This window comes from Argiope bruennichi, chromosome 5 (assembly GCF_947563725.1).
Source record: "Argiope bruennichi chromosome 5, qqArgBrue1.1, whole genome shotgun sequence".
NCBI lineage: Eukaryota > Metazoa > Arthropoda > Arachnida > Araneae > Araneidae > Argiope > Argiope bruennichi.
In genome coordinates, this window is record NC_079155.1 from 78,963,917 (window position 1) to 78,984,358 (window position 20,442).

General features: G+C 28.5%; 1 protein-coding gene across 2 annotated transcripts in view; it reads left to right on the forward strand.

Annotated features, from left to right (window-relative positions):
• The first annotated feature begins 13,818 nt into the window (after positions 1–13,818).
• The window catches only part of LOC129969405 (glutamate receptor ionotropic, kainate 2-like), a 42,025-nt gene continuing 35,401 nt past the window's right edge, over positions 13,819–20,442 (forward strand). For both annotated transcript variants that reach the window (XM_056083967.1, XM_056083968.1), the window contains exon 1: positions 13,819–14,068. In XM_056083967.1, the coding sequence (XP_055939942.1) occupies positions 13,996–14,068 (73 nt within the window). In that variant the 5' untranslated portion in view covers positions 13,819–13,995. The remainder of the gene's footprint in view (positions 14,069–20,442) is intronic.

Below are 20,442 nucleotides of genomic sequence, written 5' to 3' on the forward strand. Positions count from 1 at the left end.
TATGATATTTTCAAAATAAATCGTTATTATGAGTTTAATACAAGGACCAGTTCATAGGTTAAATCTAAAATGGGTGTCTTTTTTTATAATTTTTATTACAGCATACTCAAAGTAATTCGACAGGCATGAAGCCGAAGGGCCTCCAAACTAACAAAAGCTCCAAAATAATGAGGCTCATTTGCAAAAAAAAAAAAAAAAAAAAAAAAATTAAATAACAAAACTTATGTTTTTTTCATAAAAAATACAGAATTATATTAAAAATTGTTCTTTATATAATGAATATTGCACACTTTACAAAGGTAACTGCCATCTTATTAGTAAATTAGTTGATCACTAAATTAAAAATAATAAAGGTAATAGGTACTTCAGTTTTTTCAAAAATGTCAACAGAATTTTTTGAAATTAGAAGAAGTCAAAATTCGGGGTTGAAATTTCTCGGATATTAATGGAGATATGCATAAGATTCTCTAAATATAGATATTTGGCATGAATCTGTCATTTTACTATCAAAAGATTATGCATTTTGGACGATTTTTTTCTCATCCTATCGACACCAATATTTGACACAAAGTGTGACAGTAGTAATCACAAGATAGATACCGATTACGTTTACAAGTATGCGAAAGAACAGACAGATAGACGGTCAACCGTTTGGCGAATTTTGTTCAAAATTTGATAAGTATCTATATATTAAAGGTTAAACCTCTGCACAAAATTTTATCTACCAAACTCTAAATTTTGTAGGTATTGAATTCAATTGTATTGGAACAGCAGGACAGATATATTTCATCCGAATGCATATTTTTCAAAATTTGATAGAAATCTACAAATTTATTCGTAATTCCATGTAACACATATGAACCGTTTACCTCAAAGCGTTTGAGAGTTATTGTATTCACAGAAAGAGTATGTTCTTTTTCGGAGGGGAGGAGGGGGGGATCTAACACTAGAGATTGACAAAATCTCGAGTTCGAATTTTTTGAAAATTATAATACCTTTTATGTTCTCCGTATGCGAGAAAATAAAAACCTTAGAAAGTATATTCTCTGAATTATGAACAAATATCGGGATATGATTATACGTATTGAAATAAATAAACAAATTAAATCAACAAAAACTCTCGTGAAAAGGCAAAAATGTTTCCGCATTAGAGTAGATAATTATGTTCTGAAATATATGATTATTTTTACTTTCTCGTATACGAATTATAGAGAAAATATTGCAATCGGGTAAAAATAATAAATAAAAAAAATTAACTCTAGATTTTGTTGATTCTCCATGTTGCAGATCCCTTTGAGAACGAAAAACACATTTTTGGCGTTATGTCTATCTCTCTGAGAACATGAAAATTCAAAAAGCCAGATGGTTGAACTTTAAGATAAATGGCTGAAATTTTTGAGATCAGATGAAATTTGGAACAAAACCGTTCATAAAAAGTTTGTCTGGCTGGTTGTTCGAGTACAAGTGGATTTGATAGCTAAAATGCAAAGAGCTTACGAGATAAGATTTGGTATACAGATTTTGCGTCTAAAATGTGGACTCTTATGAAGTCACATCATCTTAAAATTCAGTTTTTCTTCTTTTTTTACGATTAGGATTTTTTGGTCATAAAATGTTTCCTATTATTAATAAATTTAAAAAAATATTTTAAGTTATTTACAACAAAATATTTCGTTATTGAAGTGAAATTCAAAACTTTTTCGTTGTTGCTAAAAACATCTCAAACTTGCACTTTTTCCACTGATGATGAAAATAGGAAAATTCGGCTTATTTTCCCACATTGGACACGTTTATGTATAACGATAAAATTTTTGTTTCGTTTACAGTACAAGTTTAGTTTCAGAATCATTGAAAAAGATAAATGTTTTAAAAGCGTACGCAGTTTTTCTGATGTAATTGGATGTATTCTCTATAAAAATATAGAGAGAATTAGTGAAATTCATAGCAAAATGAATAGAGTGGTGCAAGACTTCTAAAATAATATGAGTTTTAGGTTAATCAAAATTTGAAGTTAAAGATATTTTGCTGAGGAAGTCATTAATATTTTGTTACACAGAAGTGTTATTTGAGATTTTTAGTAACTATTAATTCCGGCATACCAACTAGTCACCAAAAGTCGCTGGTATATAATACAAGAGAGTATTTTTGTTTTTTCAAACCATCTGGATATTTTTTATTTTTAAATAAACAATAAAGCAAAAATAAATAAATAAATAATAATAATTATCTAAATAATGCTTCATATGTGTTTAAATATGCATGATTGTAATGGAAATCCAAGATTCATTAAAAAATTCTAATAACATGGTACGTTTTTTTAGTAATATTAGAAATAGAAATGTATCAATTTAAGGTTACAAATTGAAAATGAATTAAAGATATATTTTAGTAAACCGAAATATAAAAAATATATTTAATGAAACACAAATAATAACATTTTGATTTTAATTTTAAAAATGGAAATAAATCGAATTGCAAAATGTAGAAATCCTATTCAAGAGTATATTTTTTAAAATGCAATATTTTATTGTCTAATGAGAAAAGTGGCGTAACTAGAATAAGATAGGCAGGGCACATGCCCTAAACGCATCTGCCAGGGGGACAAAATTAAAGTATCAATTCTTTATATTTAAAAGAAAATTAAATTTCTTGTAACCTCTTATCTGAAAGATTTTTCAAAATTAAAACGGTTTCAGCAAAATGAGAGAACATTAAAACGTTCCCTTAAATGAGACTTATAAAAGCATCATTATTAAGTTGGGGTTATTTTATGTATTAAACAGGATAAATTACAGAAAAACTCATATTAGATAACTTGGTTTTTATTCTTATGAAGAGCAAGCCATATTTTAAAACTTTCGGATTTATGTGTAAAGTATTAGAAGTAGTTTTTATTTCTAGACTACAGCGTAACTAGTGGTAGTATAAATTTCAAAATGTTGCAATAAGAGTATTATCTGTTTCAGCAAAGTCGTTTTTCGTATATCTGGGTTATAAAACAGATTACCGGAATCGTTCCGGAAAAGCGAAACTTGATATATCTGAGTAAAAAAACTATATCTATTATTGATGTATATTGTAAGTATATTTATTATTTATATATACATTTAAAGATAAAATAATGAAATAACTAAACTAAACTCAGCTTTTCTTATTTGGAGTAACGATAGATGACGGAGAAAAACCGCGGCGCCAGACTGCATATAAAGACAAAACGATCACATTTATTTTCTTTTATTCAAATCTCTATTAAGCAGGAAAAAAAATCAAAATGTATTCTGAATGACCGATCTTTTGGAATTTGGACTAATGCTCTTCAATGCGAATAACCGGAAATAATTTTCATTAACAATAAAAAGGACATATCATGTAAATTATAAGCAGCAAAAAGTTATAGCACGGTTTCAGATGATGTAGGTTTAATAATAACCAAACATCAATCAGATGTTTGTATCACATACACATTCTTCAAATTATTTCTTTATTTTTAAATTATGCCGGACAACTTAGCTGATACTTAAGACGACAGCAATATCATGTAGCAAAAGATATTTTAGATAACTAAAGCTTTTTATTTTCAAATTCTCGGAGCTTCAATGCGATAAAAAATTACTGTGATTTTTGGAGTATTAATTGAATACAAAAATATGAAAAACTTTCGCATTGATAAAATACTTTAATATTGAGTCGAAGATTTTACAATAGCAATCTTTCTCAGAAATATTTGAGATACATTGTTATTAAAGAAAACGAATATTTTCCTCAACTATAAAATCTGTCATTATTATTATTATTAGCATTCAATATCACAATCTTCGAAAATATAAAATAGGATAACAAAATACTGAAAGAAATCTTTACTTTTTATGCTGAATAGTAAAGCAATAACTAAACATTATGTATTTTTCCAAAAATTTAAAAATTCTACTGGGATTTTAAATGAAGAAATTAGAATATTTCATTAAAAAATAAAACTAAGAATTCCACATTTAACTCGAGCATTTAAATATAATTTCGAATTTTTATAATCTTTATTTCTTTTCTGGAGTTCAATACAATGCATATCTTTTGAGAACTTGTCCATTTAATTTTTCATTGCTAAATATTATACAGCCATTCAACAATATATTAAATAAAGTTTAGTTTATTATTTACTAGCCGCCCTTGGCGACCAGCCGGTTCGCCAATTTTAATGTTCGTTTAAATTTTAATAATTAAATAGGTTGAACCGGAGTTTAACCCCCTTCTTCGCCAAGTTGCGATAACGCACCAAAGCTGGCAATCTTTATTATGCACTATAATTGAACATCTGCTTCTTTGCTTTTGAACATTTCGCAAGGCCGTTGTTTGCGATTTTTAAAAATTTCGCCAAGCAGGGGATAAAACTCCGGTCGTACCATTAAATATTTTACGCAATTCCAACTTTAATAGATTCTTCAGCAAAATATTTTAAAACTTCAAATTTTGATAGTCATATAATTCACTCATAATATTATAAAGGCCTTCAGTTATAGCGTGATATGTATCTCTCTAATTTTCTGTTACCCCTCGTAGAAATTATGCTTTAAATTAAAGTGTAAATGATTAATCTGCAATTAATATAATAATATTTTTTACTGAAACAAAGCATTTTTTTAATAATATGATTACTGATAATAGAGTCACTGAGCGTTTAAACTTTATGGTCACTAAAGAATATCTTTCTTAATTTATGTAATATCTCAAGAATTTGTCAACAAAAATTTCTCATATTCATCAAGAACAGATCGATTCATTAACAATGTTTCATTTTAAATGCATCAAACAATAAGAAAATAAAATGAATCATTTAAAATAATCGGTCGAAAACAGGTTAAAAAAAAACTACTTAAAAAACGATGTACTTAAAACTATAAGCATATACAAAAAATATATAACTAACATAAATACATTTTGCTTACAAAAGCATGCAACTAACCTAAAAATAATTTAAATCGTCCGTTGATTGTCATGCCAACAATCAGAACAATGCGCATGCGTGGATTTTCTTCGCCAGTTACGTTAACACAAATGCGTAAATTTTTCTACGCCAGTTGGGGTAATGCTATGCAGATTAGACATTTTTAATTTCCTTTATTCTGTGTTATTCTAATTCAAAAGTACTTCAGAATGAATCTGAAACATGGATTAATTAACAATGTTTAATTTTAAATGCATAAAACATTAAGAAAATAAACAGAATCGTTTGAAATAATCCGTCGAAAAATGTTAACCCTAGCCTCATTACTGTTGGGAGAAAAAAACAATTGATGTTTTACTTATTTGGCGGTGGGAAAAATGGAAGATTTTTTTGGCGGGAAAGTTAGTTTTTAATTAATAATTAAAATTCTTATTAAAATTTCAAAAAAAGGGACCCCAGGTGCACATTCCCGACCTCTAAGGTATACATGTACCAAATTTGATAGCTGTATGTCAAATGACCTGGCCTGTAGAGCGCCAACACACACACACATTGAGCTTTATTATAAGTATAGATAATAACTCCAAAAATGATACAGTTTGCAAGGCAAAGCTGTATCTTCAATAAAGAAATCGTTTTCAAGTTAATGCGTTTTTTTTTTTTTAAGAAAGACAAAATTTAAAAAATAGTAATAATAAATTCAATTTTTCTCATACTTTTATATTCTTTCCATTAGAACAAGTTTTTTTTTAAAGAATTTCACCTCTGAATATGTCATTTTAAAGGCAACAGAAGAGAATATTTGGTAACAATTTCTGATCGATATTTGGATTACATTTTTTAAAAATTCGATTTTGCACAAAGAAAGAAAAAAAACAAACAAACAGGGTCCTTGAAAATCACCCATTAATGCTTTCTTATTCTTCTAAATTTGTGGCTAAAATTAATATCCATGGGAATAGCGTTGTAAAAAAAAAGCCTGTTACTTTGATAATGACTAACCATAATTTTATGCGTTCTTCCATAATTCTTTTGTCTTAGTTTGAATTCTTATTCGTGATGCATTTGATGTTGGCTAAGAATCTTTACGTCTCTTTACATTTTTGTTCCTATTTATTTATCAGTTCAGATTGAAAATAAAAATAATTCTGATATTTGACTTCTAAAGAAAATTTTGATTGCTCATTTGCTATTTTTAAGTTTAATTTTTTTGTCAATATTATTCGAATTTAAAATCCTTTTATTGTGAATTTCTGGTTCGAACTATTTCGATTAATATAGATATGACAATATATATTTATTTGCTACTGGCGTCAGTTAATTAATCTTTTACTAGCAAGAAGAGCGGTGATTTTTCGGTGATTGTTTTAATATTCATATTAATATCATCGAACATTTTGCTCTGTGATGTCACATTATATTTTATAATGTTACATTTTGCGTAATCTTTTTGAGAATGAAAATGCATTATTCAAGTTTCGAGTTTTATAAAGCCCCCCCCCCCAAAAAAAAAAAAAAAACAACCACAATTACATATAAATATTTTTCTAACAATTATAAGTTATCAGAAGATGAAAATTTGATTAAAATTTTGAATCTTGATTTAGAAATTAATTAATTAAATTATAAATTATAAGAATAACTAGGAATATTGTAATAACTCAAATTTGGTTAGAGATAAGCGGAAAACAAATGACCTGTAGTTTTATTCTGTTTTCATGTAGCTTTCTGTATATAGACATAGGCATTTTACACCATCTGTCTGGCGGTTATAGCAGATAAGTTGGATTGAGATACAGTTTCCGAATACAATCAAACCTCTATTAATGAGCACTTCGTATAATGATTGATTCGCATAAAGAGCGGCACAAAAATGTAAGCCTCTTTTAACGATGTTTCACAGAACGAGTGGCGAGAAAAGATTTTGGCGTCACATGCTGAATTGGCTTGTATTACTCTGTGTTGAGGGTTTGTTTGAAAAGAATCCTTATATCATGCATGGGAAAAATTTTGGCTGGATAACATTGGCGAACACGACTCCGAAGGGTTTAAGAAAACACCTGTGAAGCCTTCATCGATGAGATTTTGTTTCTGGTTAAGAATATGAATGAACACCAAAGACATTCATGAATTGGTAGAACACAGCCAGAATTACCGAAGAGTTCATAGATGTGCATTATGCGTCATAAAAAAAAAACTGCTGAAGAGATTTGGTCAAAAGAAGAAAAAAATGATAGAAGCAACAACCTTCTAATGAAATAAAGGAAATGCTGAAAGCATGGAAAATTATTGCATCTTCTGAGAAGCATCATAAGACAAGGCAGTAACTATGCACGCTACAAATTCATTTAAAAATACTGTGTGTCATTTTCGTCAAATTTTGAAGTGCAGCAAGAGACAAATGCCCTTAAACAATTTTCTTTTTAAAAAAAGAAAGAATTTAAATAATAAATTACATTATTGAAAATTTATTTATTTATTTCGAAATAGAACGAATAATTCTTATGGAAAAAATTATTTCGCTTAACGATTGTTTCGCAATACGAGTAAGATTTGGGGATGGCTTTTGCTCATTAAACGAAGCTCCACTGTATATGCATCTAATCCCATGATTTCCAAAGATTGACAACACGAAATAAATCATCATTTAAATAGTTTAAACACATTTTTACTAAATCACAAGATATATTGGATATTTTCACTTTTGGACTACTGAAAAGAGTAATGACCAATCATAGAACTGAAGCTATTAATGGGCTTGGAAAGGAAAGATTAAATGAGCCCAGAAAGCTATGGAGGAGGAATGGAGAAAAATAATTACTGAAAGTATTATTATGTCAGCAATTCCGATTGGAATTTTTATTTGGAGCAGGCAGGACTTCTGCTGTTGGCGGTTTTTCAAAGTTTTCAAGATATCATAATTTTTATTTTTAATAAAATAAATAAATAAATAAATAATAATAATTTTTGTAATATAAATAATAATTATTAGTAAATAATTAAAAAAATAATAAAATAAATGATAATCCGCATGACACCAACGCGGTGTCATCAGCATTTGTCTGATAGTGTTCGTATGACACTAAGGTGGTGTCAGCAGACGACATAGTGCTATTATAAAATTTAAAACATGAAATGATAATTTTGTACAACAAAATAGAATATTTAAAGGCGGGAAATTTTATGCAACCATTTTATTTGAGTAACGTCAAAATTGTTCAAAGCAATATGTGAACAGATACTAACTATATTGCCTGCATCAAGTCCACTCTCGTTTCTGTGAGACAAAAAAAAAAAAAAAAATGAATTCAGTAATATAAAGGAACATTTTCTGCTACATCTAATAATGATGCTGTTTTTTTTAGCGCTTTAGTAACATTTTTCTCAGTTTTATTAGTTATACTGATTCTTATTACATTGATTTCCCGATTAATTTTGCACAGAATATATATTAATTTTATTTATGTTATTTAACTCGATCAATACTGAAACTAACCAAACACTCATTCAACGAAACTACGGCTGCGCCTGAGACGCCTGGATGTCATTGCTAAATTTCTTTCCGTTTCATTAAGAGTGATAGATTGAATATTAGAGGTATGTGTTCTCTAGCAGAGAGTATTAGAGGTATAAGTTCTCGAAATATATATTCTAGGCCCCAGGAGACAAGTAATTTGTATCAGAAATTTTAGCCGATATCTGATTATACATGTACTAAGTAGCCATCAGGTAATCCGGGTCCTCTTTTGTCTATTAATTCTTGAGAATACGGGCTGCCATTGCAGTTTTTGAAAGAGGTTGGGAATTTCTCTTGCCTTTGAATGAGAAACTTGACTGTTTTAGTATTCTGAGGCGCTTGAACTCGAATGATCTTAGGAATGAGAAGGTTAAATACAAAATTATTGAACAATTATTAGGATTTTACGATCAATTATTAATGTTCTTAAAGTTCATCAAATTAGATTTAGCAAAGAAATATTTAGGAATTTGTAGATTCATAACATGATTTAACAGGAAATAGTTGAGGATGATAAAGTGAAAAGGATTAAAGGTAATACAAGTTTATAATATATCAGAGAATATGAATTATAAAGGTGCCATAAGAAAATTTCTGTAATCCATATATAAATTTTAGTGATTCCACTTGATTAAAAAAGTTGATAGATAGAATTTTATTTCCAAAAATAAATGTGAGATTTTTTTTTTTTTTGTTATGACCATAATAAGAGTAATTAATGAAAAAAAAAAAGAATCCCAAATTTAAATGTTTCAGCTAATGTTAAACATCAGTGGGGGAAAAAAAATGGCGAAGGAATTTCATGTTTTCCATTCGACAAAAAGTCATTTGGCAGAAATATCAAAATGTATTTGCAGTTATGAAGTTCTAAATATGTTTCTGACCTTGAAACAAATTTAGATTCTTGGCTTTCAAATGAGTCTAAAATTATATTCGTAGCAAAAGATGAAGCTATTAGTTCGAAGACAAGATGGAATATTCGCTGGAAAAAATGGAAAAGGGTTCACTCGCCAGAATTCTTGGCTCGGGAAGTGACGACGAGTGAGTAGCGATGTGTTGAGAAAAATTGGGGAAAAAAAAAGAAAAGAGGATGGCATTATTTTCTGTTGTCAGTTTGAGGCGATTGCCAGCCGCTTTGCAGGAATGTCACGCATCTGTGGTTATCAGACGAGTCAAAGGGGTCTTTTGTCTAACGGAAAAAAAAAAAAGAAAAAAGAAAATCGTTTGGTGAGCATTTGTTTTTGATAAACTGACTGCTCGCTAGTGAAGCACGTATTAAAGTAGTACGCGAACTTGAATTTTACATAATCGACTTTTGAAAAGTTCTAGGTGGAACTAGAAATAAAATGGGCTTGGCTAATTTTAATGCCTTTCACTTGAATTTCTTTGCGATCCTTAGAGTTTTCCTGTTAATTTTATGTTAAAATAAAGGGTATGGTCCCTGCTTAGGCGTTTTGAGGTTCTAGGCTATGCCCATTATGATCCCTTAATTCTTTTAATAAACATTTTAACAAATACTTTATCGACATGTTTAAGACAAATTATATTTATGTAAGCATTATTTTATGTGAAGCAGAATGCAGTTTGAAGACAGTGAAAATATTTTTGATTTCGTGACGTCGTTTTATTTCATTTTGAAGAAGCAGGCATATGTACAAGCGATGAGCGCACAGAACGACACAGAAAGGAATGAGGAAAAAGCATTTTATCACTGATCTTATATAACCTGAGATTTTGATAGGGAAAATATTTCTTTACAGTTCTAATATATTATTAAGATTTCGATAGAGATTTTCGTTACACGCGTCGAAGAGGTAGGGGAAACACAGGGAGATTTTAAAAAAGAATTTATCCCGTCAGCGGTATTTTGTCTCTTCATGCGGAGTGTGGGAAAGTTAGGCTTTTAGCCGATTCAGCAATTTTACAAAGCTACTCTTGAATTAATTAAGTAGAGACAGTGGAATTGGATCAAGAAATAAGAGAATATTTTAGAATGAAGTTACTATGGGCTAAATTAAGATAAAAACTTAGAAATTAATTAAATTGAAATTAAAATTTAAAATATCATTACACTTGCATATATTTAATCTAATAACTTTGTGACGGTGTGTATATTTTTATTTGTATATTTGTTAAGACTCATGATTGCACAACATTTCTTATTTCACATAATATTACTGTTTGTTTCAGAATTCTGAGACGACCACTTTTCGACGATTCTATTTGATTAAGGGGAGATACGCGGAAGGATGAGCGCATTTCCGGAATTCCTCGTTATTCTTTGACCTTGATTTCCACCCTATTAGATACGTTTTTGTTCAACTTTTTTTCATCTGTATGTGAATATCATATCGTTTCTGACCGTATTATTTTAATTCAGTCTCCGAATAATCCGAGTTTGTTTTATTATTAAATGTAAACATGCCCTCCTTTCATCTTTTCTTTTACCCCTACTTTGACGAATTAAACCCATCCTAACGCATACTCAAAAGCGCGGAGGGTTTTAGAATCCGTTGTCAAGTAATATTTAATTAGATGAACTGTGTTTATAAATATGCTAATAGCTAAGTGAATATAGAGAAATTGATAATGACCTGATCATTTACAGTTGGCAAAGTTTTAATATAATCCTAATATTTTAGAATTCCTAAAATTTATATTTTTCTTACTCATTTATTTATTTGAGAACCAGACTAATTACATCTTTTTTGTTCGATGTATTTGAAGCTCTAAAAGCCTTTGGTAATTTAGTCAGAAATAGTAATTTGAATATTTTTAATTCAAATTTTTCTAGCAGCTAGAATTTTCTACTAATGTAATGTTAAAATATCGCACAAGAAATGAAGCGGAACCTACAATTCGAATATATTTAATTTGAATTTTTTAGAACCCTAGAAATTATTATATAATGTGAAAATATTGTCTATTGTTCGATTTCATTTTAGTTAAAATCAAAAATTGCAAAAAAAGTTTGATGATACGTTTCTGATTATGTTGCATTATTTATACCAAGAGGAAGAACGTATGTTCTTGCTTACATGTATATATATAAGTATGTAATCATATTTTAATTCTGAATTTCAGATTAAAAGTACTCCAAAAAATTTCCCTATCTAAACAGGTTGGCAGGTCGAATGAATTTAGCTATTCTCCAAAATGCTGAACCATGCATTTTTTTTTATCTATTGTATTTTTATTATTTCCATTTCAAAACATTTGACTTACTTTTTCTATGAATAGCTATTGAAATCCTAACATTTCCAAATGATCACAAATTGTTTACCTTGAATCTTTATTATAACAAATTTGATTGAAAATCTTAATTTTAAACATCACTTGAAAGCTAAAACAAAAGACATTTAATATTTTTTGAAATGACTACATCTCTGTTAAAATACCTGCACAACAAGTATAATATGCATAGTAATAACAATAAAAATCATAAAACGCGAGTGAATTTTTATTTAATTTTCCCAAAAATAAATACACAAACTCAGCGTTCTTAATTAAAACTTTCGTATAGTTCGGTAAACAAAAATCTACTCGACAGTTTTTGATTTAATGTAAACTTTCCCCAATTTCATCCCACGATCGGTAATTTTTAAATTTTATAATATTAGACTCTTTAAAACCCAACAATAGTTTCAAATCACGTTTTCTCAAGAGATAATGGATAATAAATTAATAGATTAAGTTATTACTGTTTGATTTCTAAAATAGTATCTAGTTATTAGCATTTTTACAGAATTAATAAAGGAATGTGAGAATGGTAGGCAGCTGAAAGATTGAATCATTTTTACCAGAAATATGAAACGGCAGCTGAAAAAACGAAAAAATAAAAAGTAGCCACCTAAAAAACGATGGAGAATGATTCTTGCGGTTAGTTACTTGATGCTATTTAATGAGCTTACAAGAATAAATTATACTTGAATGGTTATATCAACTTGTCATACCAATTTTTGCTAAGGGTGAGATAGATATTTTTAGATCGGTATATTTCATGACAATAAAGTATCATAAAGTAGAATTAAGATTAAAATATAAAGAAGATAAGTAGAAAGTAGAAAGAAATAAAGTGTAAAATTTTAGGCAGGAAAGATATTTCTTAGTTGCTACACTTCACGAAGATAAAATATCACCAAGAAGTACAAACAGTGGCGGATTTAGGTACATTGTGGTACACAGTGCACATGGCGATGCCTCTTTTTTAATAATTTGGCCAATTAAGTTTTACTTTTCAAAAATTCTTGGCATATTCATAATTTATTTTACTTTCCAAATATAATAAATCTTCTTTTACTTAAATACTTTTTGAAAATGTACTTGCTTTTATTTATCTATGAAGATTCCAGCCTGGCCTGTATTCGTATTTGTGCTTAATGCTATTGAAGCAAGTGTTCGGTGTTTATAAGTATTCTATTACCGTAAACGAACGTAATAAAAGTTATAGGTATTTGTTAAACTATTAATGTTATACTAATATTTTATAATTCAACGAACTTGTATAGTCTTCAAACTTATTTATATGGCAACTAAGTATTCTAAATGACTTGTGACTTGCTTTCGGCCAAATCTTAGCTTAGCAGCTTTAGACAGATGCCCATTTTGTTAACTAGAAATCCATAAATGAGCAAGAAAGTTTGGATAAAGAATACAAGGAAACAAAGTAGGAAATGTTGATCAATCTAATAATTAAAATATATATCCATTGCAATATTTTGAATCCTTTGTTAAATATTTAGTAAAATTTAGTGCAATTTGTGTATTTCACTGTCATAAATTCGAGTTTATCATGGAATTACTCGCGTTTTTGCAATAATATGGAATATGTATTTTTTGCCATTTATAAAGGAAAACAAAACATGCATAACATCATTATTACCTACACCGCAAGTAGCCCATTTTCCTCGTATCTACATTACAACCTCATCAATAATCAACTCAGGAGAGCATTTACGACATTTAACGTATCATTTCGAAACATAATCATGACTAATGATTCCCAAACCGTGAATCATCACCATAATAAAGACAAATGACAAATTAACCATTTGTTTTCATGGACTTCCGAAGCAGACAATGTCACCTGGAGAAAGGTACAGGCTTATGTTTTTGTCATGAGCTGCCAGAAAATACATCAAAATTGCCAACTAGGCATAATGAGTAATTTCTGTTGTCGTAACATTGAAGAATGGGGGGCAATTTACTCCCTGGTTCTTCTGCGAAGAATTTCTTTCAAAGAATCCGACAACTAGAATTCCGTGAAGTGGTATAATAACGACTCACGTGGTTCCCCAGTCAGTGGGTTTTTGCGTAGGAGGCAGATGCCAGTTTCTTTTATTATTATTTTTTTTTCATTTTTTCGCCCTCTCTTTTTTCCCGTTACAATGGAGAAGAACACCACCGGATAGACATCTTCGAGATTCCAAATTAAGAGCACCCTCCCTAATTTTCCCCTCCCCACTCTCCGGTGAGAACTTCACCCAAGTTGTTGATATTCCATCCTACCTCTGCGATGAGTGAAAAGTAGTAGATCGACATGCTGTCGAAGTGGCTCTTCTTATGGTCTACTTTGTGTTGCATTAATGCTTTGCCTAGTGTCATACGTTTAGGTGAGTTTGACAAAAATTTATAGAAATTATGTACTTTTTAAAAATGAAGTGTGTTTTTAGATTTAATTTTATTCAAGGTTTCGCTTTAAACACTGATTTACATTTTTGATTGCCTGTATTGCCTGATATTTTTATTAAAAATTCCGTAATTTATATAATTAAGTTTATTATATAATGAATTATTATTATTAGATTCATTTTTATCTCTATTTAGATAAATAAGAAATAGAGGTGAATTGTAAGTGAGCATCAATATAAATAATTAATAAATTCTAAACCTCTTTTAATGTGTTAGTCTATATAATTAATAAATCTGCATGCGTATTTATCTAACATATCCTTACAAATAATAAAAATGAATATGTGCGTTTCCATTCTACAAGCCGGACATTTTGATTTACAACTACAAAAATTTATATATCGGATATTTTTGAAATTTTAATTAATGTAAAACTAAGTGAAATTTGTACTTTTTTTTCATCATAATATCCGAAAACATTACGGCACAAAATTGACTTTTACATCATCTTAAAATTAAAAAAATATATCATTTAAAAGAATTAATTTTTTTTCTAAAATTTTTCTATTTTAATTAAATTTTAAAATATTTTAAATCTATTTTATAATCATGTAATTCATTGTTGAAGTGAATTTTAAGCTATTTTCGTTGTTGCACATTTATATTTTATCCTGGCTTATATAAATTTATCAAAATGCGAAATTTAAACATACTTTGCTTACGAAATCATTAAAACTACCTTGCATAAAATATTTAATAAAAATTTTAAATAAACATTAACCCTGGTTAAACAATGGGTTACAAGATTTATCCCATTAGGGATGCAATTCAGCATTAATCTATGCAATTAATAAATTCTACCCTGCAATAATGCGTTAATCTATATACAGTAGACTCCCGATTATCCGCGCCTGCCGCACTAAGTTTTTGTTTTGCTTTCAAGCAAAGAGAAAATGCTTCCAAAGCAAGAAGCAAACACAAATGACTGATTTCTTCAAAAAGGTGTAATTTTACAGTTATGCTTTTGTAATTACATAATATATTACAGTATTAAAACAGTACATATGTATTAATTTTTCTGTGTATCCTTGACGCCTCTCGTAAGTACAAAGCACTTCTCTGTTTTCATTAACAAAATGCATTTTAGGTTAGTTTTGAGTGATATACTAAAATATTAAGCGTTAGTTAAACATTTCCTGCTGTTTATTTTACGTTTTATTGTGCATTTTTCAAAGTTGGAATGACTGTTTTCTCTTTTGCTATACCCGTTTTTAGCTTTTTTCGGATTATCCGCGATTTTTGTTATCCGCGGCGGCCGCGCCACCCAATTCCGCGGATAATCGGGAGTGTACTGTAATTAATCCATTGCAACCTGTACAGATACGTTAATCTGTATCATTAACAGATTTCATCTTATTCCGTTCCTTGCTAAAGTGAGTGAGAAATGGTTGAAATATATGCAGTATGCAGCATAATAAATATATGCAGCATAGAATAAATATATGCAGTATAATATATGTTGCATTAATGTTATGCATGTTATGCAAAGTATCAGATCTTTAGTTGCGTTTTAGCAAAAATTTAGAAAAATGACAATTTTTCAAGATAATTATTTGAATGTGTTTTTAAAATAGTGTTGCAAATTAAATTTGATTTCGGGATTTATTTTATAATTTTTTTTTTCAGAAACATTGTATAAATTTATGTAAATGAACATAAAGAATGCAGAAAAATTACAAAAATATTTTTAGCTTAATTTTTAAAGATAAAATTAATTAGAAAAGCGCCATCATAATTCGATTAAAATTTATTTTCCAATATTTTCTTTTTTAAGTTAAAAATGCATATCATATTATATATATAATTAAGCAAATAATTCTTTATTAATTTATTAAATATTGAAAAAGGGAAATAGGGTCGCGATGCAAATATGAACTAATGTTCAATAATTACAATTAGACATTATTGAATTAATTATAAACTATAAAAGTAAGCTAATTATGCCTCAATAATGAATGTCATAATCTTTAGAAAATATAATCTGTATTTATTAAAAAAAATTAAAATCTTATCAAATAAGGAAATTATCATAGCTGATGAAAAAACAACTTTTATAGAAATTTCTTTCATTAATATGAAAACAACACTTTTTTGGATGAACTGAAGTTTTATATCTAAATCTCAACTAATAATAAAAATGAATATGCGTCTATGGATTTATCTTTTGATCCTCTTAGATGACTGCTTTATTCGTTGTAGTAATTTGGCAATAATCAGATTACTCTAGTAAATTTGGCATAAATATACTTTGAAAATGTGCGTTTTGGAGCAGTTTTATTCGAAGGTTTTAATTTTAAACAATTAAAAATTAAAAGAAAATTTGACATTGACAATTACTGTGACAACTTTTTTGCATAATTTCAAAATATGAAATTGTAATTTCTTTTGTGATATCTCTTTCTCTAATTTTAACAATAATTAAAAACATTCTTTTCATGCTCTATTTAAATTTCATCCTATTTCATTGCTTTACTTAAATTTAAACTATTTTTTATTTATTTCATATCAAATCAATAATTAACTAAGTTTATCGTTTTCGGTAGGTATCTCACTTTTGAACTTCGAAACAGAAATTCATTTCCCTGCAATTTAATAGTATACTCTTTGAAAATATATGTTTCTAATCAGGATTAAAGGATGAATATATTTTTATTCCATTTCGTGAGCTTTGCACAGTTCAAACCAGTATCGACATTTTAAAATAGTATTAACTATTTATTTCTGATAATATTCAGAGCAAGAGCAACGAAAACGATTCTTATTTTGCATAAAGGAGTGGTTTGTTGTCTTTCAATTGCTTTTATTTTCTCACATTCGATATAAAAAAAAAATCTCAAATTTTAAACATTTTGAACTTGATATTTTGACGAATCTTCACGTTTCAGATCTTTTTCAGATCAGAAACTCATGTTTGACATTATGTTTGTGTCTCTTTCAACAACAACAAAAAGTCTTGTTTTAGATAAATGGAATTTGATACATGAAAAGACACAAATTGTTAGACTTCTATCAATTTTTGAACGAAATCCATTTACAGAAATAAGTCTATCTGAATATCTGAGAACCATTGAACGCGATAACAACAAAGCAGAAATAGATAGAATGATAAAAATTGATACACAAATTCGTCATCTAAAGCGACGATCTTCATCAAATATTGAACCAAATGCGTCAAGGAATTGTCTGTGTGTTGGTTTGTGTTTTCATAAGTATGCAAAGGAAAGATTAAAATAAAAGAAATTGTGCACGCGATTTTGTGAATACAATTGTAGCTTTATACCAATTATCGCTTTCAATCCGCCGGGGAAAAAAACGTCAAAAATAAATAATTCGATTTTCTGGTTTCTAATTTCTTCTCCAATGTCATGCAAATAATACAAAATTACTGGTTTTCTATACTATACTATACAAGGAAATGCACTATCTGCATATGGAAAAATAAAAATCTGAGTACTTACCCCATTCATGGCCCTGCACAAATTCAATAATCTTATGCAGAAGCTTGAAGTGTGCGGGAAAGTTTTGGAAAAACTACTCTGTTGGTTTGAATGGAAAAAAAAAACACACTGAGCATTCAATTTCTTTGTATGCTATGCAGCGCATTATTTTAGTAATTGAAGAACTATTAATGATTTAAATTTTAAATTATATTAACTATAAATATCGGTAAGGAAACTAAAATATTCAGTTTTATTCTTATTTATTTTTTTGTTCTAATAAAAATAACTTTCTATTTTCATTGATCTCTTAATGATCAATTTCTAAAATTGTCCCCTATTTTTATTTTCTTGCTGGTGTAGTGGTTAAAATTATGAAGCTCGTCAGAAAACATACCTTCAGGGTGCCTCAAAAACGAAATGCAAACATAATTAAGCGAAAAAATTGAACTTCTGCAAATTTTTCAACACTATATTTGAAATAGCATTAGAAGAAGAAGAAGGCTAACTTCAATTAATTTTGCTCCAATTTCGTGTTAAAGCCTGACGAATAGTTTGCTAATTAGAGAAAAAATTTTTTTCAAATAAGCCAACAATTTAGGTTTGATACAATTTCTAATAAATGGTTAGTGTTAACTTACTTGAAAGGATTTGTAGATTGTGAACCATCGAATCATGCGCTCCATTTAACATCCATCCTTGACCTCATATAGAGAGATGTTATTTTCATTGGCTTACCATGAACTTAGAATTATGTTTGTTGTTCTATCTATTAGCTGCGAAATCTGCTGATTATTCGATTTGTATTTTTGTGAACATGGCAATTCAAAAGCTAACAAATCCATCTTCTAAAAGTGAATTTTAGTATCCACGTATCAAAATTGTAGATCTCAAATGAATTTTGCAGTTTTAAGACGTGTTACTACATTTAAGAGAAGTTTTTAAAAAATATTATAAAATACGTATATTTTTGAATTTTTTTTGCATAAAATAGAATAATAAAACATGGATGAACAATAGAATAATAAAATATAGTAATTAAAACCAAAAAAAATGTTTTAAAAATTGAAAAAAAAAATGTTTTTTTTTTTTGGTTAAAAAGTTGCATAAAATAAAAATATTCAAATTTAGTGGTTTATCAAATGATTTGTTTGAAAATTTGCAGACAGGAAATATGTTATTTAGTTTTCTAACTAAGAATATGTCACATTTCTATATAAGCTTTCCATTCTAGTTGGATAAATTCATGGTACGACTAATAAATAACATGAAATTTTCAATTGCTATTTATCAGGCTGCTTATTTTGCAGTTTAGAAATTGCAGAAGACATTGAAAAATTATTATACCAAATTTGAACAAAAATATGCATTATAACTTTTATTGGAACTTTATAAATTAGTTTTTAATTTATAAAATTTTTTATATGAAGATTTTACCAAAATTTAAAAATTTGGGAAAACAACATTTAAAGATAGCATTAAAATGCATAATATTGAACTATAAAAATGAATATAATTCCCCAAACTTAAAAACGAAATTTAAATGGCTTTATAAAGAAAACAGGTCAAAAAATAAGATTGAATTTTAAAAAAAATATTTGATATTTTCGTTAAAAACCTTTTTAGTGTACTCTCCAAAATCAATAAAAATCTAAAAACATGTGAAGCTAAACCGAGGAAGAAAAATTATTTCAGTACTTGTTGTTTAAGTGCATGAAAAAAATGACGGAAAACTGAATACATGCTAGTTTTTGAGTTAGACCTGTTTACAGAAAATGCCCAACAACACTGTTAGAATATCTATACGATGTTGGCTGGCATTTATAATGTCTAACAATATAGTAAAGATATTATACACTATATTGTGTTAGTAGGGAGCGAACCACCATTTATTATGCAGCAGTATTTAAATTTTCAATAGATCAAATACAACAACGCATAAATGGCTGTAAACCAAAATAAGAACCCTCAGCACTCTTTGAGCATCTTCAACTGATGATTAATCATTTCTTTTGAACTAAGAACAAGATAAAGGAATGTAAGCAAATCCTTCTGAACTATGAGGCGGAACTCTTAGATGGCTCAAGCAGATTGTTTTGTTTTGTTCTTTTATAATGGAATCATGTTACAGAAAGTGGAAAGAGTGATGTATATACGTTTCATGCTTTGCTATCTGGCATTCAAGCAAAACACATGCTTGTCGCGTCACTGAGATTAAGAACAGGTGTGGAAAATGGATTGTATCAACTGTCTTAAGGGCTCTAACGAGTAGGCGCGTCATTTTAATTTCAAGATATGAAATACTGAGAAACTATTGTAGTCGTCAATTGATTCGAACTCCAAATTTTGACGAATCTCTACGTTTTTGTCCTCTTTGAGTTCAAAAAACACATTTTCGTCATTATGTCTATTTGTCTATCCTTTATAAAATTAACTCAAACACTTTGAGCTATACGGATGAAATTTAGTATTGGTCTCAACACTAAATTTGTAGTTTTGAGCAAAATCCGTTCAGAAGGTTTTGACTGGTTGTTCGAATGTAAAACACGGTAACTATAAAACAAAAAACTGTATGTATAATATTCAAAATTTAATAATACACAGATTTAACAACTCTAGTGTAGATAGCTACCAAGTTTTGAGCTAAATCTAACAAGATGTTGATCATCTGTCGGTCTATTCCTTCAATATAAAGACACTAACTCAAAAAATGCAATGACTTAAATATGTAAAATTTGGTACACGATTTTGTGATTAAAATTGTAATTTTGAGTCAAGTTTTGGTGTTATTTTTTGAGACGAATGTGCCTAGAATACTAACCCAATTTTCGGATACTTTTATTGCACGGCAAAGATTA